At 49.2% G+C, this 11,779-nt stretch overlaps 1 protein-coding gene across 1 annotated transcript in view; it reads right to left on the bottom strand.

Annotated features, from left to right (window-relative positions):
* Window positions 1-794: 794 nt before the first annotated feature.
* The window catches only part of LOC123369032 (pepsin A-like), a 30,222-nt gene continuing 19,237 nt past the window's right edge, over window positions 795-11,779 (bottom strand). The window contains exons 3-6 of the mRNA XM_045014404.1: window positions 3,390-3,617; window positions 2,742-2,859; window positions 1,298-1,420; window positions 795-994 (exon numbers count right to left, since the gene is read on the bottom strand). Of these exons, the coding sequence (XP_044870339.1) occupies window positions 795-994; window positions 1,298-1,420; window positions 2,742-2,859; window positions 3,390-3,617 (669 nt within the window). The remainder of the gene's footprint in view (window positions 995-1,297; window positions 1,421-2,741; window positions 2,860-3,389; window positions 3,618-11,779) is intronic.

Genomic DNA, 11,779 nt, shown 5'->3' with positions numbered 1-11,779 from the left:
GCCTGTCTTTTCAAAGTAACATTTTCAAAGGGGAAGGGCCAAGGGGTGGGTGACACCTGTCCATGGTGATTTCCCAGTAAGTCTCAGAGGAGAGAGGGATCCAGTTCAGGCTCCCAGAGTAGTAAGATGAGTCGATGCTGCCGAACATCACAAAGCTCCCAGTCTGGCCATTGCTGGAGAAGGGAGAGAGGAGAGTCAAGGAGGATGTATGAATGGTCGGCTAAGGAGACAATAGCAAATGCTCCAGCTGTTAGAGAAGAAGCACAGCTGGGAAGTGCTGGGGTAGAGTCAGAGCTGGGCATATCAGCATCTAGTAGCAGAGATAGGATAGGATGGTTGGATGAGCGGCCTAACCCCCTGCTTTGATATCACTTTGGGCTTTCTCTTCCTAGATCTCAAAAGCTAAGCACATTTGGGCCTGGCCAATATGTGGATGGGAGACCACCAAGCAAAGGCTCAGGTGTTTGAGGCATTGGTGTCAGTCACTCAGTAGGTGCTCCTCTTCCCTCAGAGTCAGTACTGAGCAGATGGTTCAGCCTGGTGCTAGAAGGTGATGAGCCAAGGTATCATCTGGGTGACATGTTAGGGGGAACTCTTCTCCCAGGAGTCAGGTTAATACCAATGCCCTAGTGTTTATTTCTGCTCCCACTAGCATCAAATAGCGGCCATGTTCAACCCCAGAGGTGGCTGCTTTCGGGAAATTCTGATGCAAAGGTTGCAGGGATCACTCATTGTGAGAGGCGCTATAGGAACGTGAATCTCACTGCAGCAGATGGGCTGTTTCCAGCCCTGACTTACGAGCTCAGGTAGACGGAGAAGAGGTCCTGGGAAACCAAACCCTCATTCATCATGTTGTCAAAGACGGGGGTGGCTCCAGAAGAGGCGATACTGGGGAAGGCCAGACCCAGGATCCCGTCAAAGGGGGCGTAGTAAAAGGTGGAGCCGGGCTCAGTTTCACTCAGACCAAAGATCTGGTTGGTTTCCACAATGCCTCCAACCTTGGGAGAAGGATGGGGACAATCAGACACAACCTGCACCCTGGGAGAAGCTGCCAAGTCTACCACAGGGTCCTGATGGCCTGGGGAGTTCTCAGAGGCTGGCGTGCCATGCACTGTGGTCTCTCCCCCATATGAGAATATTCTGTGAATGGTCTCCTTGCCTCTTTTCTTCTCTTTTTCTATCCTCCCTCTCCCAGTTCACACCCATACTCTGCTTTAGCTTCCCAGATGTGTCCTGTCCTTCTAACTCCTAATCTTTCACCATGTCTGCTCCAGGAGCATTGATCCTTTCTTGTGATTTAGCTGGATGGTGTCGTAGCCCAGGAGTCCGGTCATGTTGCCGGTGCCATACTGGATGGAGAGGCTCTGGCTGGTGGCCTCGTAGGTGGAGGAGTCTGATGGATTGAATTTGTTGTGGTTTGCTACAAGTACAGAAGAGTGAGATGGTCACAGACTGACACTTGTAACTCTCCCCATGTGTTGTATGGAGAGCCTGGGTGACTAGTGCGACGGTGAATTCCTTGGTGGGACCAGGGTGCCTAAGAGTCACACATTGCAGTATTCAGCATTGCCACACCTAAATGCCTTTGTGGATCTAGCTTCTTGTCTTACTAGGGCCTGTTCCACCTCTGACACTGTGTAATATGTGGAGAGACAATGGAGAGAGACCTGCTGCTCTCTGGCTTTCTGGGTGAATAAAAATCAATGATAAAAATAAAATCTGACTTTCTAAAATGTCAGTATATTTTTCTTTTAAAAAATAAACCTATTTAAAATTAACTTTGAAATTCTGACAACATACGGTAAGGCCTAAAATTACTAAAATCTACTAAAATCATTTAAATTAAATACAAAGGTTATTATTAAGCAGTGGCTTTTAAGAAAGTCAACAGAACAGGAAGATTTCACTGACTCTGCACCTGGAACCAGAGTTTCCTTTTGTTTCGGTGCTAAATGAGCTTTTTTGACAGTAGTAGCCTCTTCTGCAGGTGCAGAGAGAATACTTTCTTCAAGTCAGTGTATTAACTAGTTCAGTTCATGGACTAGTTCATTCCAACTTAAGAAACCGATTGGGAATTGAAAAAGTGGGAACACTCGTTTTCCTCTTCCAATCTCTGAATGAAAGCTAGGTGCGAGAGGATGAGCTCTACAAGTTTTAAAATCTTGAAGGACACGCTGGTCAGAAACAAGAAGTCAATTCACTGACTATAGATAGCACTACCTGTTTCATAAATCAATTAGTTTTAAATGCAAAACCTTTGATAAATTTTTCTTTCTTGTATATACAGCCCATTGAAAGGTGTTTTAACTAAGTTTTTTTAAAAGCTGGATTTTTAATTTTAAAGTGAATTCCAATTTCCATCCAAATTCAGTCTGACAGAAACCAAAAATTAATCATTATGTAGTTAATAAGAAATGCCTCCTTCACCATTTTCTGAAATAACTAAGAAATGAACAAAGTAAGAATTTGAATAAGTGTTTACAAAGCTATGTTAATTGCTTAAATATATGTGTATTTACATAGTGTTAGCCCCTGATTTCCTAAAGGAAGTACCAAATAGAATGTAAATATATAATTGAAAGTCAACCTGTTTATAGTGGTAACAAATCAGTGAGAATAAACTTCCTTTAGAAAAATAATTAAAATCAATTAAGGTTCCTCCTTGCTAATGTACATCTCTATGATTTCAATTAACCCGCCCAGTTGGAATGTCAAGGCAAGAGACGTTGCAGGTGACTTACAGCAGGCTGTGCTGGAGCAGTAGACGGAGGGCACCCACAAGTTGGAGGAACCGGTGTCGAAAATGACAGTGAAATCTTGAGCGGGCGTACCAATTGAGATGGTTCCATAATAATCAACCTGTCAAAGCAGGACAAAAAACAATGGAAAAAGAGGAAACCCTTGCCATCCAAGAGCTAGATCATCACCTGGAGAAAACCGGCGTAGCTCCACCAGTTGAGGGTCTGGGCTACAGTGTTCTTGCTAAAGACTCAGCCTGAGCTGGTGTTTCTCTGCCATCACTTTGCCCAGCATGGCTCCTAGCAACTCCTGGCATCCAATAGCCACGGGCGATCAAATGCACGCAATTATTTAGCCTCAGACTCCTGAATCTCAGCGTGTGGAAGAGCACGATTGGAAGAAGGCAGCCAGCAGACCCTGGGAGTGCTATTCCCAATGCTCTTCTTAATGCCATCCAGTGACAGTTGGGGGCTGGGTGGCCCAGCACAGGTTCTTGGCTGAAGCAAGATGGGAGCTTGGTTGGAAGCACATGGCTGGGGGAGTGGGGTTGGGATACTTTTGGGAGGAGGAGAGATCAGCTGTTGGCAGAGGAGTGGGAAGCTTTGATGAGGAGAGGAAGGCTACAAGACCTGCTCTCCTGCCATACTCACATCCATGTAGTTTGTTAGGGGCTCGCTGGCAGCCTCATTGGCCAGGCTGGGGAAATACTTGTAGGCCGGGTTGCAAGGGTGCTTCTTCAGGAAATCCTCCAGCAAGCCATGTTCCTTAAGGTTCTGCCTCAGGGATTTCCCCTTCTTCAGGGGGACCCTAATCAACAAGGGTAGGGAGAGAGACCGTTCAATTACAAATAAACAATAGACAAGCCTTTTGTTCAGAGCCTGCAGTGCAATCCAGCTTTTACATTGCACTGAGACCCCTTAGGCCTGGTCTACACTAGGAGTTTATGTCGAATTTAGCAGCGTTAATTCGAATTAACCCTGCACCCGTCCACACAACGAAGCTATTTAGTTTGACATAGAGGTCTCTTTAGTTCGATTTCTGTACTCCTCCCCGACGAGGGGAGTAGCGCTAAATTCGACATGGCCATGTCGAATTAGGCTAGGTGTGGATGGAATTCGACGCTAATAGCTCCGGGAGCTATCCCACAGTGCACCACCCTGTTGACGCTCTGGACAGCAGTCTGAGCTTGGATGTTCTGATCAGCCACACAGGAAAAGCCCCGGGAAAATTAGAATTCCTTTTCCTGTCTGGCCAGTTTGAATCTCATTTCCTGTTTGGACATCGTGGCGAGCTCAGCAGCACTGGCAGCGATGCAGAGCTCTCCAGCAAAGGAGTCCATGCAATCTCAGAATAGAAAGAGGGCCCCAGCATGGACTGACCGGGATGTCTTGGATCTGATCGCTGTGTGGGGCGATGAGTCTGTGCTTTCAGAGCTGCGCTCCAAAAAACGGAATGCAAAGACCTATGAGAAGGTCTCCAAAGCCATGGCAGACAGAGGATACAGCCAGGATACAACGCAGTGCCGTGTGAAAATCAAGGACCTGAGACAAGGCTACCAAAAAATCAAAGCGGCAAACGGACGCTCCAGATCCCAGCCCCAGACATGCCGCTTCTACGAGGCACTGCATTCCATTCTAGGTGCGGCCGCCACCACTACCCCACCACTGACCGTGGACTCTGACGATGGGATAGTGTCGACGGCCGGTTCCTCTGAGATGTTCACGGACGGGGAAGATGAGGAAGCAGATGAGGACGACGAGGCAGTCGACAGCGCTTAGAACGCTGATGTCCCCGACAGCCAGGATCTCTTCATCACCCTCACGGAGATCCCCTACCAACCCTCCCCGGCCGTTAACCCGGACCCTGAATCGGGGGAAGGATCAGTCGGTAAGTGCTTTAAACATGTAAACATTTATTTTTAATGGAACAGGAATCTGAACTATGTGAAAAGAAGATCTATATATATGGGGATAGAACAGTAATCCTCTTGGGAGATCTCCACGAAGCTCTCCTGGAGGTAATCGAAAAGCCTATGCATGAGGTTCCTGGGGAGAGCTGCCTTATCGGGTGCTCCATGGTAGGACACTTTTCCGCGCCAGGCTATCATCAGGTATGCTGGAAGCATTGCCTCCACGAGCATGGCAGCATAGGCCCCTGGTTTGTGCTGGCTTTCACGCAGCATGCGCTCTCTATCACTGTCAGTGATCCTCCTCAGGGTGATCTCACTCGGCGACTCCTGCATTGAATTAGGGTAATTAGGGTAATGTTAGTATTGGGAATGCTTCACTGTTCCTTTGCATAACAATAAGCGTCGGTTTACAGCCACGTGGTGGAGGCTGCAGAGGGGCAGCATACAGGGATCTTTCCCGGGGACAGCCGCGAGGGGGTGGAACAGGGGCAGAGTTCATGCTTTCGGGATTGCCTGCAGCAGGAGGGCACTGCTATACATTAAGTTTTAAGCAGCCAAAAGTCTACGGCTTACCATGCCTGCCTGCTCCACGGATTCTGTTGTCCTGCCCCGCTTGTCTGATCTCCAGTGCAAGACCCCAGGCAATGAATGCAAAGGCCGAAAGTTCGAACTTGTCCTGAGTGCGCATGAGATAGGTGCTATGCATGGTCTTGTTCACAGAGACAGACTAGACTATGTTCATTGTTCACAAAAATGTATCTTTGTAAGGAATTCACTCCCTTTTTCCCATCACACAGCTGCGACTGTCTCCCGACCTTCCCCAGCATCCCCCTCACAGAGGCTGGCGCAGATTAGGCGGCGAAATAAAAGGACACGGGACGAGATGTTCGCTGAACTTATGGTCTGCTCCCGAGCAGAGGCGACCCAGCAGAGCCAATGGAGGGAGAACCTCTCTCAGTACCAGCACTCACAAGAGGACCAGCAGGCGACTCAAACGCTGCTTGGACTAATGAGGGAGCAAACGGACATGCTCCGGCGCCTTGTGGATGTTCTGCAGGACCGCAGGCAGGAGGACAGAGCCCCCCTGCAGTGTATCTGCAACCGTCCTCCCCTGCCACAAAGTCCCATACCCCCCTCACCCAAAGTAACAAGGAGGGGCGCCAGGGGCTGTGAAAATGGTCACTCCACCCCTGCAGAGTGCTCAATTAGCAAAAAACTCTCATTCCCTAAATTTTGAGAAGTCCTTCCCTTCCTGACTCACCCAAGCCCCAGTCCCAGTTTCATCCCCTAACTGTTTAGTTGATTATTAAAAATACTTTGCTGTTAATTACTGTTTCCATCATGTTCTTGTACAGAAGACTGTGTTTGAATGGGGGGGGAAGGGGGTTGGAAATTGCATAGGACAGTCACCTTTACCAGGGTACAGACACGGGGGCCGGATCAGCAGCAGGTCACACACACAGTGCAGTCAGTAGGCACCCTGGTCGGTCTGTGAGGTGGTTTTCATGTTCTGTGTGGGTGGGGGGTACGTGACTTTGTGGCGGGGGAGGGCGGTTACAGATCTTATGCAGCGGTCCTTGTCCTGGACCACAGAGCCACGCAGCAGGGGAATCTGTAACCGTCCTCCCCCGCCACAAGGTCACATAGCCCCCGCACACAGAGTCCTGAAAAGGAGGGATGGCAGGCTCCGTTGAAACAACCAGTCCAGCACTGCAGACCGCTCTAGGAGCAGGAGCCTGTCATTCCTCGAGTTCAGAGGCGGTCTTTACATCACTGCACACCCTACCCAGCACAGTCTGTGTCCCAGTTTCAACCCTTTAACGCGAAGTCATTAGAAGAGAAAACGTTGTTAATTAACAATGTTCCATGAATTTTATTTTTAAATGTGTGTTGGAAGGGGGGAAACGGGGTGAACGGGGTATGTAACTGCAGAGGATAGTCAACAGTAACTGGGTAAAGAAACAGGGGCAGGTTCAGCTTCTCTGTAAAGAAACAGAACAGTCACAGGTCACGCTGCTTGCTGAGGAACCTAGCTTTCAAAGCCTCCCGGATGCACAGCACTTCCCGCTGGGCTCTTCTAATCGCACGGCTGTCTGGCTGAGCGTAATCAGCAGCCAGGCGATTTGCCTCAACCTCCCATCCCGCCATAAAGGTCTCCCCCTTGCTCTCACAGAGATTGTGGAGCACACAGCAAGCTGCAATAACAATGGGGATATTGGTTTCGCTGAGATCCGAGCGAGTCGGTAAGCTCCTCCATCTCCCCTTGAGACGCCCGAAAGCACACTCCACCACCATTCTGCAATTGCTCAGCCGGTAGTTGAAGAGTTCCTTGTCACTGTCCAGGGCGCCTGTATAGGGCTTCATGAGCCAGGGCATTAGCGGGTAGGCTGGGTCCCCGAGGATCACTATAGGCATCTGCACATCCCCAACAGTTATTTTGTGGTCCGGGAAGAAACTACCTTCCTGCAGGCATCTAAACAGACCAGAGTTCCTGAAAACACGCACGTCATGAACCTTGCCCGGCCACCCGATGTTGATGTTGGTAAAGCGTCCCCTATGGTCCACCAGTGCTTGCAGCACCATTGAAAAGTAGCCCTTTCTGTTAATATACTGGCTGGCCTGGTGGTCCGGTCCCAGGATAAGGATGTGAGTTCCATCTATAGCCCCACCGCAGTTTGGGAATCCCATCGCGGCGAAGCCATCTATGACGACCTGGACGTTTCCCAGGGTCACTACCTTTGAGAGCAGTAGCTCAATGATTGCGTGGGCTACTTGCATCACAGCAACCCCCACGGTAGATTTGCCCACGCCAAAGTGGTTCCCTACTGACCGGTAGCTGTCTGGCGTTGCAAGTTTCCAGAGGGCTATGGCCACTCGCTTCTGCACACTCAGGGCTGCTTGCATCCGGTTGTCCTTGCACTTCAGGGCAGGGGACAGCAAGTCACACAGTTCAAGGAAAGTGCCCTTACGCATGCGAAAGTCTCGCAGCCACTGTGATTCATCCCAGACCTGCAGCACTATGCGGTCCCACCAGTCCGTGCTTGTTTCCCGGGCCCAGAATCGCCGTTCCACAGCATGAACATGACCCATTGCCACCATGATGTCCACGGCGCAGGGTCCCGTGCTTTGTGAGAGGGCTGTGCCACTCTCACACTTCATGTCCTCACCGCGCTGCCGGAGCCTCCTCGCCCGATTTTTCAACATCAGACTGTGGAAGAGGTGGACGATAAGGTGCGAGGAGTTGACAACGGCCATAACTGCAGCGATGATCGCAGTGGGCTCCATGCTCGCAGTGCTGTGGCATTCGCGCTGTCACTGACCAGAAATGTGCACAAACAGATTTCCCGCCGGCGCTTTCAGGGAGGGAGGGTGGGAGTGACGGTTGAATGACGACAGTTACCCAAAACCACCCTCGACACATTTTTTTCCCTCAGCAGGCATTGGGGGCTCGCCCCAGAATTCCAATGGGCAGCGGAGACTGCGGGAACTGTGGGATAGCTGCCCACAGTGCACCACTTCCAATGTCGACGCTTGCCCCATTAGTGTGGACTCACAAAGTCGAATTACTGTCCTTAGTTTGGATACACACGTTCGACTTTGTAAGGTCGATTCCACAAATTCGAGTTAAGTTAAATCGAACTACTCTGGTAGTGTAGACATACCCTTAGTACAAAGGAGTGTAAAGGAGTTGGGTGCCTAGTGCACTGCAAGTCAATGAGAGTTGAGCACATAATTCCCATAGGACTCTTGGAAAATCCCAGCCTATATGTACTAGAAGAGCGACGGCTCAACGTTCTGGTGCTAATACATGTACTCTATGTACTAATACATAGAAGGAGACGGTCCCTGCCCTGTAGAGGTTACTGTTGAAATAGACAAGATGGACAAAGGAAGTATTAGCCGCCACCTTGACTCCACCAACCATGCCATTCTGCTTGAAATCATGTTCTCCCTTGGCTTCCATGTCTCTCCTTTCATGGTTCTCCTCCTACATCTGTAATCACTCCTTTGATGCCTTCAGAGGATCGGCCTCCAACATTCTGTGGGAGTCCCACAGGACTCTGTCCTTGGGCCCCTTCTATTCTCCTTCTACCCCTTATCTCTGTGTAATCTCAACCACAAACACAAATTCCACTACAACCTCTATACTGATGACTCACAGATCTGCCTCCCTCCTCCAGACCTGTTTCCTTCTGTCCAAACTGAAATCTTGACCTTCTAGGCCTGGCTTGATGGGAGTAATTGAACATGGGGAGGCCTCTTTTTAGGAGACAGGATTAGTAAGGTACTGTGAATAGACCAGCAGGCTGAACACAGAATGTCTGTGCTAACCAGGACAAGTAAGTGCATGGGACAGAATGGCTTATCTCTATATGCCGATAGAGTTTTCCCCTTCCCCTCCCCCAACTACAGTTCTATACGCCAATGGAACCCCTTCTTCTTCAACCCCCCAGCTCCGCACTCCAATGGAGCTCCCTCTTCCCAGTGTTCTGCTTCTAGCTCTGATGCTGCAGAGCACTTACTCTGTGTCCCCCTTCCCAGCTCTGATGCTGCAAAGCCTTGCCCGTGTCCCTGTTCCTCATCCCCTATTCCCTCTCCCCCAGTTTCCCATTCCCCTATTACCATTATCATTCACCTTCCCACTCCCCCTCCTTCTTCTTAGCAGGCCCAAATATACCTGCACTGCACGCCCCTAGTCACACCCCTTATAACTTATGGTCGTGTTCCGTTCTGGAGAGTCGTGTGTTGGGGTCTTCACCCCACCCTTTTTGTACCCCATGGGAGGGGTAAGGAGTGAGGTTGTGCTCCGGTCAGGGGCAGGCATTTCTCTGGTCTTTTAGTGTTTTACCTCCCCCCGCAATCCTCCCTTGCCCCTCCCGACTGGTTGCCTGACCTTGCTTTAAGATAAGGAGTTGAGACAGTTGTCAAATGTGCACTCATATATTGTACTCCCACCATGCCCTATAACACTTTTAGCTCTATCCCTTATCTGTCTCATTGTATTAAAAGCCCCAACTGGTTGTGGGAAATGCAACACACAGCATCTTTGTCCTTTGTTCTTCACACATATTAGTAAGGATGTGAGAGTATTAAACGTCAAATCCAAAATTCTGTCTCGGGCTAACAAACAAGCTTATAAGCTAACAACATTCAGAGGTGTTAAAAACACACACACACATTCTGAAAGACAAAAGTTTTGCCGATGACAAATGCCGGTGTGAACAGTGCTTTGTATGCAGCAGCGCTGTCCTGCCAACAACACTAATGCCACTTGTTGCAGTTGAAGTTTTCTGTTGGCAGGAGACCTCTCTCCTGCTGACAAACAATGGCTACACTGTGCACCTTTTAGTGGCACAGGTGGAGCAGCACGTCTCTAAAAGCTGCACACTGTAGACGTAGCCTAAGGTTAAGAGTCTCTCACGGGCATTTTTAGTAGAAGTCAGGGACAGGTTGTGGGCTTCTGTGAATTTTTGTTTATTGCCCATGGAGGCCCCTGTTGAAGGGTAAGAAAGCAGATGTCCAGCCCATCTTGGGAACAGGGTAGGTCACCATGACTTAGACCTTAGGGGGAGAGAAAAGGAGAAAATCCTGGATGGCCCCAAACCTGGAGACTGATTTCCTGGCTCAGGAGCAAATTATGGATTCAAGTTCTAATGGTTTGGATGTGGAAGAGGTCTCACTTCTTAGCCCTGGTACTTCAGCCATCCTGTTCCTCTCAGGAGACTATCCACTGGACTTGGGTACCAGGACATGCACCAGGAGCATCCATACTGCCTGAAAAAGAATAAAAATCCCATCAGATTTCACAATGTTTACATTCCATTTAGCACTACCAGATTTCTGACAAGCAAACACATCATGAGTCACATTCCCCCACCCACTAACTATGGCTTAATAATTATAAATATGTATGGGGAGTTCCTGGCTTGAAATAAAGAGCCTTTTAAGAAGCATCACAACCAAGGGGACTGGCCATATGGCAAGTTCAAGAATGGAAGATGGAGCCATTTGGGCCACAAGCTGGGGAATGACTGGCTCAGAACCATTAGGATTAGCATACAGAGCCTTCCACTTCTAGGCCCCTATAGACAGTCTGAGCCCAACTCAAGGAATGGATGTTTAGTGACCCCATGTCAGATGAGTGGGAAGGGGGTGGGTCTCAGTCCCAGACCCTGGTGGGACAGGTGCCCACATTGCCAGACAAATTAATCATAAGGGGCACTAATTGGACCCCTTTATCTCAGTATACAAGTCAGAGATCAAATGGGTCATAGAAACCAATCCTCTCTTTCCCCCCACCTTTATAAGTAACCCTTCCAGGTTAGGGCTGGAAGTTATTGGACTTGGGGACAGAGGTCTTTGCTGTCCTGGGACCTTCAATTCACAATAAGAGATCTATCCCTGATGCCCCTTCCCTTCAGCTCCCTGTCTGGGTGAAGCTGTGTGTACCATAGTGCCTCCCACTGGTGGCCCTGTTAAGGCGGAAGGTCTAGAAATTATGGAGATTCTATTCCACTGACTCAATGCCCTGATCTAAATATTTGATGAATATGCATGAGCTCACTGACAGAAACAGCAGAAAACGTCTCGATTACAAGAATTTAAACCTGACAAAGCTCCAGAGTGGAACAAGTTTTAGGAACACAAGAATTGCCATGCTCCTGGCTGGCTCTGGTTTGGTGCCCAGGTAGGTCTGAGAGCTTCTAGAGCCTCTGCCTCTGTTTGTTCCTTCTCCTGGTCTGGGTGGAGGCCTGTGTGATCTTCAGGAAACACTCTGGCCCAAGGGGCTTGAAAGAGCCCCTCTTCACTCAGTCACTGAGTTCCACCTGCCTCTGCTTCACAGGGCCTGGGCTTCTGCAGCGCCCCTCCCCCAGACTTCCTGTGTCTGGGAAGCTGAATGCTCGGAAAGGTACAATTCCCAATGTCCAGCCACAACGTAATAACAACACCACTTAACAAACAACATTTATATAGTCTAGAACGAAGACATTGTTTTTTTCCAGCCAATGTAAACAAATCTCTGCCTACTTTGCTCCAGGGGGCCAATTATTCCTATGCAACCAACATTGGCTCTTTTGCTAGACTTGGCCTGTACTTTTGGCATATACGACAAGCCTTGATGGCTTCCTC

The sequence above is a fragment of the Mauremys mutica genome, chromosome 4 (genome assembly GCF_020497125.1).
Source record: "Mauremys mutica isolate MM-2020 ecotype Southern chromosome 4, ASM2049712v1, whole genome shotgun sequence".
NCBI classification, from domain to species: Eukaryota; Metazoa; Chordata; order Testudines; family Geoemydidae; genus Mauremys; species Mauremys mutica.
The sequence above is the reverse complement of the archived record's forward strand: the minus strand, read 5'-3'. Positions and strand labels throughout refer to the sequence as shown.